At 43.2% G+C, this 24,530-nt stretch overlaps 1 protein-coding gene across 6 annotated transcripts in view; it reads left to right on the top strand.

The window, feature by feature from the left end:
* The window catches only part of LOC118502699 (polypyrimidine tract-binding protein 1), a 225,159-nt gene that overhangs the window by 47,309 nt on the left and 153,320 nt on the right, over positions 1 to 24,530 (top strand). For 5 of the 6 annotated variants that reach the window (XM_036035233.1, XM_036035232.1, XM_036035230.1 and 2 more), the window contains one exon: positions 15,652 to 15,747. Coding sequence is in view for 5 of the 6 variants with exons in the window: in XM_036035232.1 (XP_035891125.1) it covers positions 15,661 to 15,747 (87 nt within the window). In the remaining variant the exon portion in view is untranslated. Of the gene's footprint in view, positions 1 to 6,941; positions 6,961 to 15,651; positions 15,748 to 24,530 lie in introns of those variants that run through there. The other variant, XM_036035231.1, reaches the window with a different exon arrangement.

The following is a 24,530-nucleotide window of genomic DNA, read 5'->3' as shown; positions in this document are numbered from 1 at the left end:
CCTATCAGGCTGATTTTGAATAGCTTGTGGTTCCTAGTGGTTCAAAGGGAACTCTTCACCTTTGGAGGCAATCCAGGAATGAAGACCCTTTCAGATATCCTTGTTTGATTACAACCTAATATGGGCTGACTATACCATCGAACGGAAAAAAATGGTAATCTGAATGATGCCTCCAGAATCTTCTTCTTCCTTGGGAGTACAACCTCGAAAGACCTTGCCCTGCCATTTCTGGCTTTCTGCGAGTTGATTACACCAGCAGCTGAAAAGCCTGGATGAGATTTGAACCCCGGTCCTGCCGTGTGAAGACCGGTGCCGCTAACGCCTTGGTCACTGGATCGCTCATGTCAGATACCTGGGGAATAAGTCATCGAATTTTCTTAACAAACCTTGTTTGGTAAGGGACTGAGCATTGTCTTGCTATAGTATGACTTTGTCTTGTCTATGCTTGTATTACGATTCTTTTAAATGCAGTTTTTGGTTTTATCTGAATATTTGTTCGATCTTCTGAGCAGGGTTTGATGGGTGTCAGCAGCTCATAGTACATCTTAAAACTACATAAAATTTAAGAAGCTTGAATGGTCGGTTGAGCTGTGGAAAAAAACGGTATGATCAGGGACTCTTATTAACTTTTTTTAGTTTTGGGCTATTGAATATTAACTGTGATGCAGGAATCTTTGTCGTCTCTCAGCTTCAGCTCATCGAGAACTCATGTTCTTTGTTTTGGTCCTTTCCTACAGAATGCAGTCGTTTGGTACTCTTCCGGCTGGTCATTCCTGAAGTACAAGCCAGGCTTCATTGTCTCAAGTTTTCCGAAAGCGATGTCTCCAGTTCAGTGTCCTACACGATTATAAATTTCAAGATTGAAATTATCAGGTTTAAATCTTCGAAAATACCAATATTCAATATCCTGATGAGATTCAGCTGGGTGCAACATAGCATCAGCTTACTAAACAGGGTTGCTGAGCTTTTAAGGGGCCCCGTTCATATCAGCAAAGGCGTATTTTCCTATAAGATCGTGATCCTTGAAGCCTCGATCATTTAGTGGGAAGCCTCGAGCTCCATAAGGGGCTTCGTAAAATGTCTTCGCCTGACCTCTGACATTAGACCAGTCAGCAGATTTAACGTTTTAGGCATCTCTTTTGTTCATTCCGCTTATAGCCTTCAAGGAGCTTGTTGTTGCACTGCTTTTGGGCATCAAGTTTTCCATATTCTTGGCGTCTGTGACTTTGTTGACGATATTCCTCATCTTGATTTGGAACAAAATCGAACGCTATTATCTTAATGGTAGACCTAGGAAAATCAAAACGGTCGTTATGTAGTGGTGGACCTAATAATATCTTTCGCGGCACTCAGTTTATGAAGCACAGACAGTGAGAAAAAGCAAGAGAGAGGGACAAAAACCATGGTAAATTGTTTCAATTTGGAACGCATTTTTGCAACTTTAATTTCTTTTCCGACATTATCTGTGCGCTATTTTCTTTCCTTCTTCTGTTTGCTGTTTTGTTTTTCTCACTGTACATCATCGAGTTTCGTGCTTCCCTTTGTATCCTTATCTAAGGCACAGTACGCCTGCCTGGTGGAGCAAAAAAAGTCTTCATTTTTTATTGCCTACTTGCGATTTTATTATTTGTGTGTGGAGTGGGACAAGCCGTGCTAGGGTGTCCCGGTATCGTTTTGTGACCATAATGGGCCTCCGATCTGTTTGTTGTTGAAGCACAATGTTCGTCGCCCAATCTTCACCGGTTGCTGTTGTCACCCTGGACTGGCTTCCTCGCCTCCAGCTACCAGTTAAACAATGTATTTTCGGAAGCTGTTAAAAATCTCATTTACATAATTTAATAATCGCCAACAGGAGAGACAGCACGGCGCATCTAGTCAACTAGGAGAACGCTAGACCTCAATGACCACCGGCCCACTCGCTCTGGCCCGACTGTCTTGGCTCCGGCAGTTGTTTAAGCGAACAACCTCCAAATGAACCAATTGAGCAAGCTGCTTTGCCATTTTATTTTTCTACGCGCTTGTGTGGATGTGGTCCTCGATCGCAACAGAATCAACGCAACGAAAGTTTTTCTATTTCGTTCGCTTTATTCTCCGAATAAACTGCCCGTGGGGCTGTTGCTGCCGCTGTTGCGTGGTAAAGAATTGCTGGAAGAATTTTTCCTCAGCAAAAGCGCCGTGTTTGGGGGGGCGTTGGTCGGGCTGGAGCTTTAAATAAATGGAATGGGGTTTGCGAAAAAATCAACCAAATTGTTGCTGCCGTGCTTCCAGGAGCGAAGGATGTGAAGTTTTCGTAAAATGTCCGAAAACAAAGCACGCGAAAGTCTTGCAACAAAATATGAAAAACCATCATCATCCAACATTGGGAACATTGGGAGCCGGTACCCTCCCACTCTAAGAAATGGAAATGAATAAAGGATATCAAGTCGGTGTGCCTTTTTCCCTTCTTCTTCGCCTAGCGTCCGTTCGCTTCCACCTGCCACCTTCCGGGAACCGCTGGGTTCTGTTTGACCGACTTACGGGATGCCCGCGTGATGAAATACCTTCGACAAAGGGCTTTTCTTGGTGGTACGGGCAAGCGCCCCAAAACGCGTCTATTTCTCCCGTCGGCCCGAACGCTCCCACAGTACTCGCCGATGCTCATTTATGATGATGGTTTAAATTTTCATTAAGTTACATTCTTTCTTCATCCTGGCGCCACATTCCATGTTTTTTCGGGCATTATGTTTCCAGGTAGTTATCGGCCGGTTTGCGTCCGCTGGCTGGCTTGCCGGTTGCTGGGATAGAGGGGCTGTCGTTTGGTGGGAGGGTTTTTGTTTCTATTTTGCTTGTTTTGCTGGGTGTCGCTTTTGTCGAAGTGACTGCTGCTATCTTTAAGGGTGAGGCTTTTTTTGTGTTCTTCTGCTTGCACCTGCAGAGACAGAAGTGGAACGGAGCAGGTTGGGAAAATGGGGGGCGATTGCTGATGGTCCCTTTAGGCTTACTTAGGCATGCTTGGCTCGTGACAGGGGATGAACTCGAGAAAATGGCTCGAAATTGTTTTCGCAAGCAAAAATATGTCAAGCCCGAGCGAGGGATCCCGGGTGCTCGCACAAGGCTTCAGGTATTTTTATGACAGCTTTTTGGGCAAGGATCGGGTTTGTTTTATTTTAGCGAGCCAAAAAAGCATCCTTTTTTTTGTGCGATGGCTCAACATATCTAACCATTAGATACACATGCACACACACAAGGGATAAAGGATTTTCATTCTAAAGGATCACATTTTTGACAACCATTTATCGATAGTTTTTGTCGTTGAAATAAGAAATAGATAATCCATCCACATATTGATATTAGAAGACCGATTGGGTGCACAAGTAAGTTTCCAGCGTTATATTTTTGAGTTTGAAAGAAACCGCCGATGGGGTTTACTATTTCTCCAGGAAACTTCTGGAGGCCTAATGTATTGATAAATCCACGTGACATGAGTAGTCCAAACCGTTTCCAATTTAGCGGTTTTGCCATTCAATACTATGCTCCTTTCTAGGGATATTTTGGAAGACAATAAGAACGGAGGCATCGTCGAATTAGAATCTAAATCAGACGCAAAAATCATTTGCCTCTTCCTTGAGCGAAACAAGACAAGCCATTTTCTTGCAGGAAGCTCGGAAAAAACCTCGAATTTAGTGCGATCAGAGCGTTGTATTCTTCTATCAACAGCTTCCGAGTGGTTAAACTATCAGTGTTGAGCGATATCTTGAAACTATCTTACTCGTTTCAAGTGAGCATTGAAGGAAAAATAGTGTACTCTTCGGATTTCTACTTGCTTCTTTGGCACTACAACTTCAAAAAGTCTCGGCCTGCCATCTCTGGCATTCGGTGATATGATTTTCCCCGTAGCTCGATAGACAGTCCTGTGAACTCTTCGAACATTTAACCGAAATAGTTAAACACGCCATTCCTCGTTCACTTGTATTGATGCATGAGGTTTCTGAGATCGAAAGCCTCTATAAATAAGCCAAATATCGTGTACATGTATTTACCCCGATACTATTTGGACAAAAGTTGATGGGAAATTATACATGACCTGCCAGACTATGCATCATCCGACTGCAGAGCTCAATGAATACAATACGTTAGGCTTCATTTGAGATAATTGGCTAGATGCGTTTTTGGTCTCTGAAGACAACAGTTTTTTCTTTGATGTGCAATTTACAAGATGCCAACAAATTTAAGAAAAAGTTATAGCATCTGAGGGATGCAATTTAGAATAAAATTTATATAGCAGTATTTTCTAAATACTGCATTTGATTGAAGATCAAAAACTCTGGAAATTTATTTGTAAACCTAATCATGTATACTTTGCAGACATGTTGAGCCTTCTCATGATGTTGTCAAACCATGCAGAAAGACGCAATAGAGGTAGTGCCATAAAGGATTGTTTTACATCATTAGAATGGAATTTACCACAGGAATGCATTTTCTTTTCACCGATCACAACAAACACGAACGAGTGTCTCTTAAGCCATGATGTCATCCGTGGCGTTTGGGAGATTCTCGATCGTGGTGATCGTTCAAGGTGTTCCATCGAAACCAACACAGTCGTGATGATGGAAGCAGTAGTGCTACACGCACGTCGCTATATTCGTCAGTCATCAAATTAGCATATTTAACTTCCACCTCGTGGCGTACGTTTCCAGTTAAGAAAAAAAGAAGATCGTGTTGCTCTTTTGTAACCAACACCAAGAAACACAAAGGCTGTCGTGTGGCGAATTATTGAATGGTGAGGGAAGGTGTTAGATCGGCCATTCCGGTGGCTCATTTTTTGGTGAGTGTTCGGTCTTACATCATCGACACAGGGTGATACTTCTCCTTACCCGAACCTGTCAAACGTGGATCGAACGGAGAACTATTGCTTCAACTTTCGTGATCATGACCTCGCACTGCGGGATAGGTGGTTATTGGAATGAGTAAGCAAAACTGCTGCCGACACTGCGCCGAACGCCAATCGAACGAGATGGAAGATTTTTGCTGGAAGATGTTTACGAACTATAAATTTAATTAGAAGAAAACATTTATTTTTTCTGTTGTGTTTTTTTGTCATATTTTTCAGAATATATTAAATTATGTTCCACAGCAATAAAAGGGAAAGTTCAAATCCATAGCAGAGATTAAATTTTACACCATGTCCTTTATTTTGCTATGACATCGGTGGACAAAAAGAACTGCTTCACACACAAAAAAAGTCAATCCCCTCCTGACGACGACTCCATAGCCCGAACCCATCAGGTTTCTCCTGCGGCTAGATTTTGAAGGCTGGTTTGACCTGTCTCTCGCTCACCATTGTTCGCCTGTAATAACTAGAAAAAGGTTTGAACGGTCGAGATTAAGTTTTCCATTCAAACCATCTTTGATTGAATCAGTTCAATATGGTACCCTGTCGTGCTCCAGGGATTACCCCGGAGATTCCCTGTTGGTGGCATGAAAGGATAGCAAAAATTAATTTCATCCATCGTGGTATTACACCAAAAAACCGCACAATATGCCGTTCAACAAATAAGATTTGTCAAAAGAAAAAAACAGGAAAGGCGGCTTGAAGCGAGTGATGGCAGACTGGAAAATAGTTAATAGTGTTGAGGAGCACAACGGTCGAGGTGTTTTGCTAGATAAGGTGGGCCGGACAGATTTGTATGCAAAAATTGATGAAAAGCTCCAGTCCGTTGTTGTGTTTATCGGCGCTAGAAAGGAAAGGAACCAGATCGTCTGAGAGTTCTTAAAGCAGGGGGACAAGAATTTGGTGCTAACACTAGCGAAACATCGATACTGACGCAGCATGGCGTTTCAGAAAGTGGACGCCAGTATTCGGCTGGCCGAGAAGGACCATAAAATCCGCATTCCTTACCCAAACTTGTCGCGCAAAAGAAGACGCAGGATCGTTCTTTGGCACACCCTGGTAATGGTGTTGGCAGGTTCTTTGTCGTTCGTTTTTTGCTGTCGAAATATCCGATATCATTTTACAGATTTTTTGGAGAGTTTTAATTTAATGATTTCAATGAAGGTCGTTATCGTTTCATGACCGTTTCTGAGCGGGGTGTTTGCGCGCGTTCGGAATTGGGGAATTGATCCTGGAGCTTGAATTAACATTGTGCTTTTATGGTGCAATCTAGTTAATTTCATCGAGTGTCGCTTGGTCGTGGAATGGGTAAAGACCTAGAAGGTAAAGAAGCTATTAAAATTAATGCAAATTGATTAACCACGTGAAAGGGGTGCGATAGACATGAAGTTGTGTGAGTTTATTTAAATTTTCAATAGATTTAAAGAGAAACGAAATATTTAAAAAAATCGCTTTTACTGGAGTCTTTAAAGTATTTAAGTATTTCAGCAATAGCTCAAACAAATTGAGTTTAATTTCCAGTTTCTTGATGGCAGAATAAAACCTTCAATAACATAATATCACAACTTGAAACATTCAACTTAACTTTTGTTGGAGTTATTATTTCTGATTCTAAGGACCTGAAGTATAGGTTATTGCCGTAAACTAAAGACTTGAGTACATGCACAAGAGTATACGAGAAACCTCTAATAGCGCAATCAGTATTCTTCGTCAAGATATGCCCCAAGGTCCTTATTAATCCTTTGATTTCATTTTCTTTGCTGCTTCAGGTTCAAATCTCACCTGCCAGACGATTAGTTCTTGTAGGTTAACTACAGAAGGCTCCATCTTCTCCAATCCTCCTGATGTTGATGTCCCGTCTATAGCCGTGAACTGCCAATTATTTGATGTTTTTTTTCCGGTCTCCCAACCAAAAAGCACATCCAACAGCATTGAAGAGAAGTGCTCTACATCCTGAGTGTGTGATGTTTGAGGGTGCAAACAACCTTTATTTGTCCTTTCGATCCTTTCGCTAGTGTTTAAGGAAGCTACGCATATCCCACAACAAATGCTCACACGGCACGATCCAGTCAAACAACTCTTTACCGGTGGTAAGCATTTTGTTTCAATTTAACCTCATCCTACCAATGGAGGGAGATATTTGGGGTTGATACATGTTCTAGGTACACACACAATAAAAGGAAAAACAGGCCTCACTGCTAAGGTTTGGCGATTGTGTGGTGGTACACACACACACATTAACGGGCAGTTGACGCTGCAAATGGTGGGTCAATTCTTCACGAAAGTGGTACCTTTGGAGAGTGTGGCGTGCGATACCTCCTCATCGTCGTCGTCTTGTTGAGTAAAGCACCATTCCACTGCGCGCCACTTCGGTGTGAAGTGCTGGGAAATCCTTTCGGCCACAATGGCCGAGCGTGGGGCATCTTAAGTGTAGTCAGTTTTACCGTTTTATGTCCGCCCCATCGGCGCAGCGGTGAAGATGATGATGCTTTTCCGGTGTCGTCCGGCTGTGAAAAGGTGGGCCGAGATCCTTTTCGTGGTAAAGGAAAAGGCAAATGAGATTCAATTTTAACCCGCCCCTTCGGGCCACGGGACAATGGCGAAAAGAGCTTTAGCAATGGGAGTACGAGGTGAGCGCAAACAGGAAGTAACCATCGCCAGAAAACAGGATAAATGAACCCATTAGGAGACGAAGATACGATAATAGATCGAAGCACTTAGAGCTACTGGCTGGGTTGGCTGGGTGGGCGGAAGAAGAAGAAGGCGTCCGAGGTGCACCGGGGAAAGAACGGATTGAGGAGAAATTCTTTTCAGATAAAGGTTTGTCCCTTTTGTCCTCCTCCTTCTTGTCGCGTGAGGGGGTTTCCTTACTTCTGACTTGGGCTGCAATTGGGCATATTGTTTCCTATTCGGTAGCTTCAGATTTTCTTGAACCAAAGTTACGGAGGATACTGCTCGTTGTTACAATTGGCATAACTCCTAGCTCCGTTTTCTACATCAATGAATCATTCGAGTGAGCAGCAAGTGGCAAGGGTGCCTAACGGAGGAAAATTGAAATACTTACGACCTATTTGAAGTTCGGAAACGAGGCGTTTTCCCGCTTTTTTAACTGTGCGACGCGTCATTGTCCTGTTCCGGTGGGCGTCGGTAGACGGTATTTTGCTCAATTATGTCTTTATTTCCTGTTTGTACTTGTTGAACAATTCTGCACAACCCCTGCGGGCAGAAGAAATGACGGAAATCGAATTGACGTTTGTGGGAGTTTTCTAGTTGTGACGGAGATCACCGGGCAACAGCGCGATGGAATCTTTTTCGTTTGAAAGGTAGGATGATATCGTTGCGTTGAGAAGGGACAAATAATCGTTTGCTGCAGATGTATAGATAATGGAGGATGTCTGCTGCTCGGAAGCTGATTCTTAAGCGTTTTCCCTGAAGTCCACACTCATCGGTGTTGCTTTTCCATGCTATCATTTAAATAAAATATTAGCATTCTGTGCTAAAACCTGCATCCTAAGTATCAAAACACATTCTGTCAATAAAACTGACCAACAACATTGTAATCGGGACAGAAAATCATTTAAGTCCGTTCGTTTCCAGACGTCAGACCCATTTGAGTTACCAGATGCGCAACAATGTCTACGGTATGTCTGTATGGGCCTATTTTTGCATCATTAGCATTCGATACGCTGCTGTCCGTCCCACCTATATAGTGGGGGGGTTGTGGTTGGCCACTCGTTTTGAGGTCAATTGCGTAATGCAGCCATTTGGAGATTCCGCACGCACCAATGTCAGTGTTTGCAGACCGGCGATACCGGGTCCGTGCGTTTCGTGTCTGCTTTAGCGATCCGGTTTTGATGCACCTAAATGCAACGACGATCACATTGATGGATGATCGTTCCCCATTCGGGAGAAAGAATACTAGTTTGGGGTAGCGGTCCAACCTATCTGCTACTTATCGATTTTGTGTACGAACTGGTGAAAGAATGTCTAGACAAGAGCAGCATGGCAGCGAGATTGTCGATTGTGTGTTGATTTATGGCAATTAGGATGGGTTCGAGGGAGGTTTGGTTTATGTAGGCTGAATGTATAATCTGTGCAGAGCTGTTCAATGAAGTTCAGTTGCTTTGAAAATGCATAACTTATTTAGAAAGCATTGATAGAGGTATCCGAGATAAAGCAGAAGTCTACCAGACATTTCTGTACCTTGAAGTGGACAATTAACATGTAATACTGAACCAAAGGACTAATATATTTCTGTTCAGTTCTACACGTGCATTGTCTACTTCATCTGGAGCAGGGTTGGGCAAGTCGGACAGAGACTAATACTACCTCCAGAGTCCAGAAATGTCTCCAAATCCTGTATATACTTTGCATACTTTGGGGTGTCTCGATGGTTAAGGCGACAACGGCGTCGGTCTTCATAAGCGAGGACCGGGGTTCAAATCTTATCCGGACTGTCTTTCCGTAATGAGGATTGACTTTCCAACTACGTGGCATCAATAAGTCTAGTAAGCCAGTAATAGCAGGCATGACCTTAAGAGGTTTTTAGACCAAGAAGAGAGACAGAGAGAGAGAGACTTTGCAATGCAATCGTTGCTTATTCAATAAAACTTCAAGATAAATATATCGCTGGACCTTAAATGATGTTTTCCGGTTTTAAATAGTACTGTAAATACGTTTTGAAATAGTACTTTAAATACGAAACTGATATTTTTATTAATAATGAAGGTAATGCTGGAACCTGCGCACATTATTTCATAGCAACACCTTAACCAAGCATGGTTTCTGCAGATGCAACCTTGAAAGAAGCTCGGCATATTATCGGCAGACGCAAGTGATCGCTTCAATAAATGTTGTGTTGGCTTTTTTCCGGTCCCAACGTTTAACGTGTGTATTGGTATTTGTGAGTGAAATCGTGCGAAAGAGAGAGAGAATGCAACATTCAACACACAGTGATGATCATGTAGCTCTGATGATGATGACGATGATGACGATGATCGTACATGCTCTCTGGAGTTAACCTCGGCGAAGCATAACGGAAGGTACCGCAGTTTTTGCTATACGTCTGTCTGTCTGTCTGTGTGTGAGGTTTTCGTGTTGCATGGTTCGATGCTCATTCCCGTCTACGACCGGTTTTTGTTGGTGCCGTCGGTGTGGTTACATTGCCATGCCCCAGCATGGTGGATCTTCGCCATGGAGAGACACCGAATGGGCCATTTTCAAGGTTAAGTGCGCGTCATGTCGTCGCCTTGGGAGGGAGGTTTCGCGATCGTGCCACAAGAGATTGTGTAAGTGTGTTTGTAGTGTCTGTAGATCTGGTACGAAGCCGGCCGGTTTCGTACAGTTCCAGCTCTAGGTATGTTGCTGCTCGCGTGTGTTGGTATCGTTTCCGTTGCGTCATAGCTATGCTGCATGCGCACCCACCCTACATTCATCCGTTGCTTGAAGTAGTGGATCGTGAAGAACATGCTTTACTCTTTCGTTTGCAACGTACGAGTTGGCATTTAAGCGATCCTTTGCCCATTTTTTACTGCATCTTAAGCTTCCACTCAAGCTCAGGGGACATAGGGGACAGGTATGGGTGCTGAGTAGAAGCATTGACATTGCGAATTTTGTTGCTAAACTCATCTTAACTATCCTCACGGCACAGACTGTGTTGGAACGATCGAAACAACCCTGGACTGGACGGTGGAAATTCCATACAAGAAAGCTACCCCTTGTTCAACCGGCCAGAACCCGTTTCGGGCCGGCTTTCGGGCTGCCTTCCACGCAGAAGGTGATGGCCTGGTGGTAATGATGATGGCGGAAGAGACGCAAATAAGCATATGATTACTGGCAAATAGATGTTGGTTTCGGGGGTTGGGTTTGCATGCACGTGTGTGTGTGTGTGTGTGTAAGCCGGCTAGCCGGATATGTGTATGTGTTTGAAGCGCAAATTTGCGCTAGGTCAATGGACCGCTCTCCTCTTTTCCACCTTCAGAAATTCTTGGCTGCATTAGTGTCCACCACAGGTTGCTTTTTTATAACAACCCCCCTTTTTAACGCCCCTTCGAGCACGAATTTAGTTTTCATTAAAACCTTGCCAGTGGACATGTTTTTTTTTGAGACACATTTGTCTTGTAGTTTGTTGATTGTTGGTAAGGATGCATTAAGGCAACACATTTTATTGGTTCTAGTTGAGTGTGTGGTCTTTCCGTTCGTTCTTTACGTTGATCGATCAAGCATGTTATCACCTCAATTACGTATATTGATTAGCAGCAGCTTGAGTTGGCTGAAGAGTTTTTTTGTAATTATTTTAGTTGCTCGTCTATCTTCGTCTCAAAATGATCAAGACAGGTCCTCCAAAAGAGGTTTGGACAAGAAATTCTATTGGATACCATTAAGGAAATTTGAGAGTCTTTTTGATCGATGAAACGTTTGCTTACAAAAAGAGGGCTGTCTGCCGATTATTCATTATCTAGCAGATATTCATTATCTGAGAGAATTCTTTTCAGATGAGGATGACGAGTTTTGTGTGATAATGTCTAGGTTGTCCAGGATATTCTTCTGTTTTTGAGATGGATTTTAAGAACCTTCAGATCCAAGTTTCACAACTTGAAGCTACATCAGTATCTGTAAGATGTCATACGACACCGTAAGATGATGGGAATCTGTACTTCATTAGATGTTTTTGTCTTTGTACAGAGATGAGCTGGTGTTGCAAATCTCTGTTCAAGACATTTCAAGACGTCTACAGTTGGGCTAAGAGACAGTGTTTTGAAACTATAGTTAGTAACAAAAACTTTAAAGCAATTAAATAACTCGTCTGAAGAGTGTAGAGCTTGAAGAGCCTTTACGAATCAATGTCTGGATGAAATAGAAATATGATTAGGATCTACGCTAGACATAGACTGTAGCTCATTATATCCAGTAATTTTACCATGTAATAAAAACAAGTTGTTCTTACTGCATAGAGAGCCATTTAAAAACAGAAACTAACATTTTGGATATTCCGTGCCGTTCCTTAACAACGCCACACCAACTCAAAAAAGCGTGTAACAATGAGACGTGAAAAAAACTTCCAGATATGTCGATTTCCGCTGGGGATTTACTGTCAAACGGAACATTTGCGTGTGTGTTCAGTGTTCCCATTTTGCGGGTTTCTACTCTTAACATTGTTTCTAGGTTGCGTGTGTCCATGCTATGTGTGTAACTCGTACGAGGAAGGAGCCTGTTGGAAATGGACACACACACACAATGCGCGATGCAAACGTCCGGATGTCAGTTCTAGTTTCGATTTCAATACATTTTGTCTGGACAGCGCGCGCGTGTGTGTGTGTTTTACATCCTCGCTTTTTTTTTGTTTCTCCAAGCCCGACCACGTTAGCTTGTTGCTCTTGTGGATTAGATCGGTAGCGACGCCATCACAAATGGAGGCGGGACCGTTTGTTTCCTTTGAAGCGCAAGGATGGACACGTTCCATTTGAACCTGGTTCGATCGAAAGGGAGGATAGTATCGTGAAAAAGGGTGGACACGCTTTCGTTTGGCGTAGCGATACGGGTACGCTCAGCTTCCTATGTGTTGTATATCTTTATCACAACGGAAGAAACACACATCCTTTGTTTGGCTATCATTGCTGTCACAGTCCGTTAGCAGTACAGTTGTTAATGTAAAATAACTGACTAGACAGTTGTATATCGTGGTAGTTTAAGGGCATATCTGTACATCCCTGGTAAGAATATCTTATTAGCGCCACTCTTTAAATTATTCCTCAAAAATGCGGTGAGTAATGGTTCAAAAGATCAAGGAAGCCTAGTTCTGACGTGGCGTCCAATAGCGTCGTTCCCGTCCCTCACGCAATCCGTTTATGTGGCTCAAGGTTTCTGTCGCCTTAAGACAACAACGGCTGATCAATGTTGCACTTGAAACTGTGCTTCTCCCCAACAATTCATCCATGTTGTAACGTACGGAAAGCAACAACAAAAAAAAAGGGGAAAATCCTCATGGTCACAACGAGTTGAGATGAGATATTGCCAAGTCGTTACAAAACTGTAATATAACTCCCCTTTCGTCGCTGCCTTCCTAACCAACCCAAACCCCCTCGGAGAGTCCTCGGAAGACTTGGCTCGTTCGAATATTCTGGACCGTCCGGGGATGGAGCTGAAATTCAAAATTCCTTATCGTAATTGTTACGACATAATTTCACAAAATTAACTTTCCATTTTTATGATTCTCTAGGCTTTTGGTGGCCAACCACCAATGGTCGCCCCGGAGGTAGTAGCGCTTCCCGTTGGTGTGAGTGCAATATTGTGCACCCGCCGAATGTCGCACAAAATAGTTAACCCGCTACGGTGCAGTTTTATTTAGTCGAACATTTTTCATGTTTTACTTTTATTATTTGCCTGCCTGCTATCTGCCACTGCCGGTCAGCCAGGAGGCTGGTTACTTTGTCAGCATATTTTCATTAGCTGGTTTTAGCGGTCCCTCTTTCATGGAGGCAGCGTGGAATTGCTATAGTTATTATGGCTTGGTGTTGTATTTTTTTTATGGCCACATTCGCGAACGGTAAGAAGCAAACATTCGTTCGCTGTCCATTATTGAGATATTTTCGTTGATCCCTACTGCGCGCTCGGGATCTTAATGGGCCGGACCGGGGAAGAAATGACTTCAGCCTGCGCTCTGGTAGATGAGAGTTTATGTGTGTGTGTGCATTGGTGATGTTATAAGTGATTGAAATTAATTCATTCCATATTCTCCGGAGAATGGTGGGGCGTGTTGGATAAGGGGGGTATAGGAATCATTTTTAATTTGTTTGCTATATATTTTATTTATTCTCTGACGATCGGTGGTAGTACCATCGGATCCCGTTGTTCGGTGTGGTTAATCCTAGATTATTTTTCCATTACGAAATGGTTGCACATCGGAGGCGTTTGCCGATTGGTGTAATTGAAGTTTGCGATAGCTTCGATTACGTCGAAGCTATCCCTTTACGATGGCGGTGCGAGAAATACTGATTGTTAAAGTGTTTATGCTCACGTATTAAATTGGATGGCATAAACTTCATGGATGAAAGTTCCTTCTCTAAATCCTCAAAAAACTCCTCAATTATGCTGCTTTCTGTATACGGGCATCAAGTCAAATTAAAGGATATGATTGCTATTATGTCTATCTAAGGCTAGACATTATGCCTTCAGGAGTTCTTTTCAGGATTTTCATTCATTAGCCAGTCTTTAACGTCACTGACTTGTTTAACTTGTTATGAAGGAGCTTTCTTTTGGAGCTTTAATATTTTTGACTTACAATATCGCTTTGGAACTTACATGAAGAAGGCTTGATAATTACAGCATTGCTATCCTTCTATATCCCTGGAGTGCTCTCTCTCCTTTCTTGGCTTAACGAGTTGCTAGGTCCTGCGGGCTTCCTCATACTTTAAAAGACTTAATACCACGTGGTTAGTTGGTCAACCTTTACTACGGGGGGACGGTCCACACCCCGATATTGTCGTGCGAAAACTGCGCTACTGTCGCCTCTATCACCGGGCCCCAGTAGCGCTCAGTTGGCGAGTAATACTAGATATCTGTTGCATGAATAGTATTGCTTCTGAAAAAAAGGTTTGTAAAATAGATTATTGCAATACAATCAAGACTCTTCACGTCGTTATACAAAAAGATATATTCCATTTGATCTGACAAAAAGCTAATACCGTTAGATGAAATTATAAAAATGCTTCAACTACGTTCAATAGTTACAGACACGCAATTACAACTAATTACCATTTGAATGTTGCCCGAGAGGCTTTTAATTAATACGTACTCTTTTAGCAGACGAAAACTATCCCTATTTAATGTTCCATTTTGAAGCCTCCCCATTGAGTGTCCGATTACGCCGACCTCATGCCATTTGTGAAGTAGCACTCGCACGTCAATTAAACCGTCCGGAAAGATCAAAGACTGAAACCGTGCACATGGTGACAGGTCCTAACCTTCCGGGTCGAAAACAATACCGATAATGACACGAAACGTCAGGACACACGGTAATGATTTGCACCAAGCAAAAGCCCATTTAGAACAGCCAATGTCCCGCAGCCTCTCAAACTAGGCTGGATGTTGTTGTTTTGCACTTGACAAAAATCAAACGCATTAATGGAGAGAGGAGTGTGCAGCAGTGTGCGGCGTGAATCATATCTTGCCCCATTGTTGTTAGCGGGTCGCTGTGTGCATCGGACCGGTGCCTTCCGGGAGTTGCTGGCTTCAATTAATCAAACAGCGCTGAAAGTGCACGCGGCGTCGGTTATCTACACGACGTTCATTAAATTCGACAACTTCGGCGAAATAGTATTGACGTCAGTCGGGTACGCTGATGTGTCCGGGCATGATGTGGTAGTTATACGGGGAGCGTGAAGCGAAGCGTTCCTTCCATAATTCTCAAGATGCACCCATTAATGTGCGAAACTGGTCGTCGAAATATGTGCTCTCTTGCACGATACATTTGATATCCAATTAAGTGTTTGCATGTATGTGTGTGTGAGAGAGTGTGCCGTATGCAAGAAAGTACGTCGGACTCATGTGAAGATTTCCCAATCATTAGTGTTTGAATTTGATGGATTCGATAATAGCCCAGGTAGAGAGAGGATGGGTGGATATTAACATCTTCCCCAAAAAAAAAAAAGCATCTCAAGTTATTAAACTTTTCACTAATAATTTTAAAATAAGTTTGAAGACCACGATGTTGTGTATAAAAACCTCTCAATTCATTACAATTTCACATCACTAAAAGTTCTTTCACCCTTCTCGTTTTACAGGTAGAGGCCATGATGTCCTGCCCCCTTCCATTGCCATTGCCACTACTTCCACCAGCACTGCACGCAGATTTCCCTCCGGTGCACATCGGAGTTAAGGTAAGGTTCCCGTTTTATGAAAGGACTGTGTTCTTGCCGTCGCCGTTCGCCTGCTTTCAAGCGAGCGTACGAAATTTGTGCTCCGACGAAAGTTAACAGGTTTTGGTTTCGTAGCGAATGCATTTTAGAAGCTTTTGTGGTTTGGTTGTTGCCTGGCTGACGCCAAAGAACCACGGGGTGAATCTGCTGAGGAAAATGTAAGGTGTAAAGTGAAAAACGGAACGGGTGGCATAGGCTATCCTTGCGCTCCGGCCGCTTTGGTACGAGAGCTTATAGAACATGGTACAACCGGGGGCCCACAACATGATGGACGTTGTACGACTGGAAGCAAAACATTCGAGATCATTCCAACTACCTGGTGAAGCGTTAGTGTCGGTATAAGGAAGAGTGCCAGAGGACTTCAGTAGACCGAGAGAGATGTTGGTCCGTTCTTTCCTTGTGCGAAGATGAACGATACTCCCGCGCACTCCGGCAACCGTATCAGGCGGCTGCCGTTAGTCCGTTGAAGAGGCTTCTAGAGACTGTTCGCAGGGAAGCATGCGGAGTAATAATTAGTTTCCTTCTGTGATGGAGTAAATCCCTGTTTTCCGAACATAATACGCAGTCGCCCCCCGAGGGCCCGTACAGTGTGCCCGTACGTGCAAGACGTCCGTCCAGCGCAGAAGACCGGTAGTAGTAGCAGACCTAATCACTGATGGGGTGATCAATTAGATTGGCGCTCTCCGTAAGTCTACCCGTGATTGAAGCGGCAAATATGGCACGTGTTGAAACAGGCCTTTCATTAGACCGCCCCAGCAGCCTAGTGTGTCCCCGGGGCGCGAGTCAAAACGACACAAACATTAGGGAACCTATTTTCGGTTCCATTAATCCTTTCTGCGCTGGTGCTCAAGAAAGCCTTATTCACTGTTGGGTGTCATAATAATGCTGCGCTGGGTTGCTTTTCATAAACAATTCCGTTGGTGTTATCGGAATAAAATGGCCTCCGTTCTTTACCATCACATCACGATACATTGTGTTGATTTTAGCGCATTCTTTTAGCGATCTATTTCCATGCAAAATAGATATATACACCTGTGGCTGATTCGATTGCACTCACGAGATGCGATGATATAAGTTTGGCGTGTGGCTTTTTTTCTACGCTACGCCGCGATGAAGTAGAGTCGGTATGAGTGGTGGATTGGAAAAATTCAATTTTACTCACATCCCACTCGATTGGTAAGGTCTCTCCGGCGGTGGAAACCAGCGACGGATACATCGCACGAGTGTTAGGGAAATGATTGAACTAGAACAAAAATAAAATAAACTAACTTACACAGCCACACCCTTCAATGTGCAGGTGTTGGTTGGTTCGCTGCGGTGTAGAGATTGAACGATTTACATATTCAATTTAGTAAACAATTTCGCGGCTTTCGCGAGGTTAGGTTAAGGAGGGTGGGGTGGCGGGTTTACCGCGTGCTTGATAGCATCAATTTTCGCTAAACTTTTTCCATACCATACCATGGTTTTCGAATCGATGGTGGATAGTCTCATGGTTGCTCCTGCTGACGGCGGATCGTATCGTGGATGATTGATTTTGCTGCCGCTGGTGGATTAGGATCTCTTGATCGTGTGCCATGTGTAGGAAAGGTGTGATGCAATGTGTGGGTGTGTGCATGTGACGAATGTCCCGTAGATAGGTGAAGTTGGCGTTCAGTTGCAAATGTATTTCGCAGTTTGATAAGTCAGTGCTGGAGAGTGTTTATGAGAAATGATAGCTCAAGGTACAGTATTTTATTTTTGATGTAAAAGGTTCTTCCTAGATAAAGGATAGATAGCCATATTTTACACGAAACTATTATATTGGGGCGGTCCGGTGGCCGAGGCGACAGCGGCGCCGGTCTTCACACGGCAGGGCCGGGGTTCAAATCCCATCCAGACCGCCTCCCCGTACGTAAGGCTGACTACTTTACTACGGGTAAAATTAAGTCACAGAAAGCCAGAAATGGCAGGCCGAGACCTCTCGAGGTTGTAGTGCCAAGGAAGAAGAAGAAGAACTTTCTCCCAGATAATCGATTGCAATGACTTCCATAAATTAAGATCTATAAAAACGGAATAAAAACTTTAACAATGGTATTGAACTTTATAAACTTATATAGTCGTGTTGGGAGCACAGGCAATCTCATCGCCAAAGAGGCTCACGATGTCTTAGGGTATCTTAAAGATACGATAGACCCGGGGCCTTTGACGAGGTCTAATACATCCTCCGCTAGAGTAATATTATCCTTGATGAGAATTTTCGATGGTGAGCTGAGCAGGTGTTCAAGAAATGTATATAATTCTTCAAACTATCGAACAATATAGTAACTGTTACAATGCCTTTAAAGTGTTTCTCAGGTCATAAAACAAACAAAATAGAACAAAATGAGATGTAGATTTTGTGTATTGTATCAAAATCGCTTGACTTGCCAAAATGTTTGTCAGAAACATACCAAATAGTTATGGGAGAGATCAATCAAATTCGGGACTCGAATCTTTGAATCCAAATTCTTATTAGGATTAGGATTAGGATTAGATTAGGAATATCAGAATCCGAAACCGAATCCTCGACAATTATGAAAGTCACTCGTACCCATACCCTATTAAATTCCGATTAAAACCCAATTGAATCCTTATACTTCAATCCGAATCGAATTGAATTTCAATTGAATCCAAATCGAATCCCCATTGAATCCTAATGGAATACCGATGGAATCCAACCGAATCCCAATCGAGTCCCAATCGAATCCCAACCGAAGTCGGATAGGATCAGATTTGAATCAGTTATCGTATTAGGGTCGGATTCGAATCCCTGTTGAATCTTTTCAATTTTCAATGGATCTTTCTTGGCATTGGATCCTCGATTCTTACGAATCCAGAATATCCCAACAATAATAACAAACAACCGTGCGTCTCCATTACATTGGGATAGTAAAACCAAAAGAAGCGCTAGCAAGAAATTCCCTGCAATTGAAACAATTGGATGTCGACTGCTTAGTTGCTCAAGCATCGATAACACCTTGGCAGCCTGTGTACCACATGCATTTTTGTTTGGAATTAATGGGACATTTTTTGTTGTTGTTCGCGCCCTCATCCGACCATTATCCGTTTCACTGTGTCGATTGCCTATCCTGTAGGCGCATTTTAAACCATACGCCTCCTATCTTCAAAGCCTCTGCTAGAGTAAGTCAACCGGTGGAAATTATGTCGGTCGCGCCTATCACGTCTCGACCAGCCACCACAACAGGTACGCAGCGACGGTAACAAACAGCGAACGGTTCATAAATTTGAACCCTATACCGTTGAAATATTTATGGGAATGATCTCTGCCAGCCCTTCGGTGGTGCGTCTTCGCTGCTCATAGATTGCTTTCTTTTTATCTTAGTTTTGCTTCTTTGACAAACGCAACGGGAAGGAATCCATGGCTGGCTGTTATACCTCAGCTAGTTGGTGTCCCAGGGCAAGAACGGTGAGGAAACTCATTTTGTATCTATTTGTTAAAGGTTATGGCACTTCAGAGCGTTTGTCTCGTGCGTGCGTCTCAACAGGACAGCCTCTCACGGTGGTGTTTGTGTGGACAATCGCGCGTAGTGTGCCACCGGAGTGTTGTGCTTTTGGAGCATTGTTCACATTTTTCCGCGCCGGTGATATAAATCCCTCAGATCGCGCTTTGTCAAAACGGTTTGCCGGTCGGAGAAAGTCTGCCCTGTGACGGTCTGTTACTTACCTTCACACAAACACACACGCGGTCGTGAGGTTACGTGAGACGACTGCGTGATAAGCAAACGGTATGAGGGATGGATTTTTCACCTTTACCCTTACCTGGTTCCGTTCATGATGCCGTGTCCGGTGACGGTAGCAGGCAAGCAAAGGAAGCAAATAATTGTGCGTTGCTTTATTGTCCTCAGCAGGTCGTCCGTTAAGGTCTGACGAGCGTCCGGGGCGAATCAAAAGCGAACAGTCTCCTGTCGTTCTAAAGCACCAACCGGGAGAATCGGGGTAAAATGGGGGCCACATAATATCGTTCACCCACCGGGTTTATGCTTATCACACGACCAGTGCCAAATTCCTTTCATCTTTCGGTGTGACAAAAGAAAATGAGTTCAAAATGGCGTAAAATTGAATGAACGCTCGAACCTTCCCACACCTCGACCTCCAGGTGGGATGGGATGGGGCTAGATGGAGAGCATAATCGTGCCACTAGTGCGTTTAGTGTAGTAGCTCATAAGGTTGCCGGTAGCGTGAGAAGGTGATTCGTGCAAACAGCGACCCAACTCAGAGGTGATGATGGTTGTCCTGTTGTCCTGTACCTTGCTGCTCCACAGGTGATAACGGACGCCGCGACACGGTTTGTTCGCTCCGTCAAGTACCTTTCCGTGAAGCCGTTGTGCAAAATTTAATTGATTTTCCAACAGAATGTTACGCAAGGCTGTGTGACCGGGAAGAGCTCTAGATCATTTTTGACGTGTTTGGGGGCGTTTTTGTGGTCAAAACGCCAGAACGACTGAAGAGTGTGTATTATGATTGTTTATTTTGGCGTGAATTTCGTACAGAAGATTGAAGTTCGTGATCAGATTTTATATGATTTTGCGGAGACTGGAAATCCCGATCAAATTAGAGGCGTTGCTTGTTCTTATTAGTTCGCATCAGTAAAATAGACTAATTTTTAAAATGTAAAACAGATAACGTGTCCGCAACGATAACACTTACCCTAGGATAAGCGCCTTAAAAGCTGCAATTAGTAGTACATGGACTTTATTTTTAGCGAAGTCTTTGTAGATTTTAGTTAGAAATCCCGAAAATTTTATTCAGTTTCTGTCAAACATTCGAATAATCCTAAAGTAATTAAAATAAAACAGGCAAAAATATTCTCAGTCGTTTTGCTTAAGCCTTCAAAGACTTCTCTAGAATAAAAATGCATAAAACTGTCAGAAGAAGAACTGTCAATAAATATAAGAATTGGTAGCAACTTCAACACTCGCCTCGACTTAGTATAGCCTAGCATAGTAAACGATCGATTTATTTAAACTTAAAAGTACTTGAAGTGTTACTTGATTCCAATTTAATAGTATCTTAGGATTCAAGAAGCATTTCTATCTTTAAGACTTAAATTGCCGCGTAAGATTGACATTTTACATACATTTATGTACTTAAAAAACAAAAAAACCCCACTCGAAGGCATCAGAAAACCGAAAATACACATCAAAAGAGAGAAAGAGAGAGATAGAGAGAGAGAGAGTTGTGGTAAAGAGCTCTAAAGCTAATCGAATCAATCCATACATCAGAAATTACTTCCAATCAATTAAATGTGAATTGGATTGACATCACGGCCGAGCGAGCCTGCCTGTCGTGTGCTTCGTTAGAAAATCAGAAGAACGTCGTCTGTACACAACCATTGCTTTGGAGCTCGAAGTAACTGAAGGATATCTCCAACCATCGTTCAGGTTGCTCTGTGTACGTGTGCGCATGGAAAGATTTCCATCTCCCTATTTTGTAGTTGAAAAACGGGGCTCCCTGGTAGCCCTGGATTATGGTTCCATCCGTGAATATCTACAATCTGTGGACACGAAATCGGTACCGCGAAAAACGGAGCGGAGTGTGGGCGGGCGTCAGGACGATGTATTTGTTTCCTTCGCTACATTTGCCTTGAAACCAATCGTTTGACAGATTATTGCAGGTGACAGCAGCAACGCTACAACCGACAGCAAGCTGAAACTGAAGCTCAGCGTGTGCTGTAAAGGGAAAGAAATTGATCCTTTCGAGGAATGAAACGAAATAAAACCATCATTTGTGGTATTATCGTGATGTTTGTTGTCGTTGTTGGCGCCTTATCGTGCCCGTGGTGATGCTTGCTGAAGATTCGTATACAAAAAACACAGGTCGGACGTATCCGAAAGGTATCGTGGGAAGGTTTTGTATGTTTAAGTTTTACGGCTAGCATATTGTTGGTGTACGGGAGGCTTCGGGAAGCAGGCACCAAATCCAATTGCTGGTAACATGCACGGATCGGTTTTTTTTATGCGCTTTACCCATTTTTCACGGTAATTTTCGATTCGTGTGCAGATGGATTGGCGAAAGTCTTGCGACAGCAAACATCGGTGGTGCGTTGCGGGATCACGGTTGATCCCCGGTGTGGGTCATAAAAATGGAGACAATTTTATTAATCGTAAAACAATACACGTGCGTCGGTGTCTAGAAGCTTGGAGGATTTTTCGATAAGAAAATTCTTGGAAAATGGATGAAAATATCATTTCTCGTATATTATAAGAATTCAACGGAAATTGAAGCATATAAAAGTGTTCTTTGTCCATGATCGCAAAGGAACAACTCCTCTGAAGCATTATTATAGTATGCCAGAAACAGGAAAAAAGCCTTACCGAAATTAGAGCTTAATCTGAACTCTGCAATTCCCGAAAGTAAGGTTCTATTGCCAAATTTCTGCTACTGATGGTTTCTCACATTCAAACGATTTAGCCATGGCCCATGGCTAACAGGAACTCAACCGTGTAGACATGCAATCCTCACTGCACTGCAGCACTGGTGGCAGCAGAAGAAAACCGAGCAAAATCCACTGAACCTTGCACTTGAAGCATTGCATTTTTCTTTCAGTGCGATATGAAACGTGGGAGATAATTGCATTTAGCAGGCAAAAAAAGAGGAAAAGAAGGAAATAGTTCACGTCCGCATGCATGTTGCACGAAAGCAGCAAGGTCTTGGTAGCAAAAAAGGGTAAACCAGTACCTATCCAGGCAGCAGCCCACACTCTCGCAAAAGAAGGTTTTACGTGTCAGAAACGCTTCAAATCTCCGGGTGTTGGCAGGGCGAAAAGCAAAAAAAAAAAAACGAGCCGAGAAAAGCTCATCATTACTCACACACACACACATACGTAGGATGGTGGCCGGGAAAAAGGTGGCCTTTGAAGCAAATGGCGTGTGCATTACCTGTAGCGGTGGCGATCCCGGTAGTCGGTAGTCCCGATTCCCTGTTGCGCCTTGGTGGAACCTTGATGGCCGGCCGACTGATTTCTGAGCTATTTTGTGTGTGTGTTCGACTTTCGTATGCGCGACCTGGTGAGCGTAAGATTTATCCGATCTTTTCATGCGTAAACTACAAACTAATTACCGTGCAAAGTGCCCGGTGTAGTGTGGCCCAAGATTGTGTAGCTATGGAAGGGTGAAAATGTTTGTTTTTTTTTTTGCTCGTTTTGCCTTTTCGAATGATTGCACACGTGTGTCCGGAACACGTCGGTTGGTTATCATTTATCCCACCCAGCCAGTAGTGGAAAAGGAGCAAAAAAAAAAAACGGTGGTTGCGAAAAGCTTGAAGAAACCATTCCATCCTTCTTCGGCCAGCTTCACTGGTTGGTGGCCGGCAGTAATTAACGTGCCCGGCTCTGTGAGTCATGCGAAACTGTGCTCGGAAATGGGTTGCGAACGACGTGTGCTGGCGGTAGGCTTCTCACATTGCCGGGCGAAGAGTTCTGTGGGGCAATACTGCTTTGCGTTTGAAGTTTGAGCCACATGGACCGGGACGCATAGCTTGCAAGAAAATGCTTTCATCCGTAGCAGTAGGAATGGATCGGTTTACCAGCTGAAGCAACACTTGATGATGGATGCTTCAATCGATTCTGCCTAGTTTTTCTGCCCGCCGCTTACGTCAGCAGGAATGATTATGTTGGTTAAACAGCTGATTTCAATGCAACAGTAAACTTACTGTGTTACAGCACGAAGCAAATCCTATTTCTACTTTATTAAACTTGAACCGATTTAGAAAAAAAAAAATACAAAATGAAGGTCGTACGAACTCGCATGAACTAGATGAATCGCCGTGTGGCCGAAGTGCGAAGGACGATCTTCAAATGGCATCGAATCTTATTTGGACCGTTCTCCCGCACCAATGACTGAATATTCAACTACAGGACATGAATAAGGCTTGTAGGCCACCTAGTAGGACGTTAAGCCAAGATGAAGTTTTGGAAGAAGAAATCTGATTCAGTAGTGGCGAACACTGTGGTAGATTGAATTCTGTGGGTATCAGATAATTTGAAGAACTTATTTAAAAAGTAGAGCATAAAGTATCACGAGCGACTTCCAGTCGATCAAACTGACAGTTTGTTCAGGATTAATTAGTAAAGTGAGTACCAATACTGGGGTGGTACGGTGGTAGAGGCGATTAAAAGTCTTGACACGACAGGACCGGAGATCAAATCTCATCCAAACCGCCTAATCTTAATTAGGATATGATTATCCTGCTACGGGTAAAATCAAGTTACAGGGAGCTAAAAATTACAGGCCAAACACTTTCCAGGGTTCAGTGCCGTAAAAGATGAAGAAGAAATACCATAACTAGAATCTGTTTAGGATAAAGAGGGTTTCACAGAAATCTGTTCCAGTTTTAGGCTTTTTTAATATTTAAGTAGAATCTTCAGGAATTCTAGGAATGGAACATCACAAAATATAAGAGATTCTAATGATGTTGCTATCAAAAAAATTCCCGAAGAGAACCTAACCCAATATATTGCTTCGTTCATCAAACACAGTAAGTTCATCTCGGAAATTCTAAGAAAATCCTTATCAGTCCTCCACTTGAAGCGAACGATGGGGTTGGAAAGATGACCGAATGTACAAAACAAAAAGATGAGTTGTTCAGTTAGCTTAAGCACGACAGTCTTCATATTCTGAGCTACTTGAATTATATGTCCCCTTGCCACAAAGTTATTGAATTCGGCTCGGCTAACACTGGTTTTTGTGGACAAACGTTTCGGTTTG

Source organism: Anopheles stephensi, chromosome 2 (genome assembly GCF_013141755.1).
Source record: "Anopheles stephensi strain Indian chromosome 2, UCI_ANSTEP_V1.0, whole genome shotgun sequence".
NCBI classification, from domain to species: Eukaryota; Metazoa; Arthropoda; class Insecta; order Diptera; family Culicidae; genus Anopheles; species Anopheles stephensi.
Note: the sequence above shows the minus strand (reverse complement) of the source record. Positions and strands in the feature narration are given on the sequence as shown.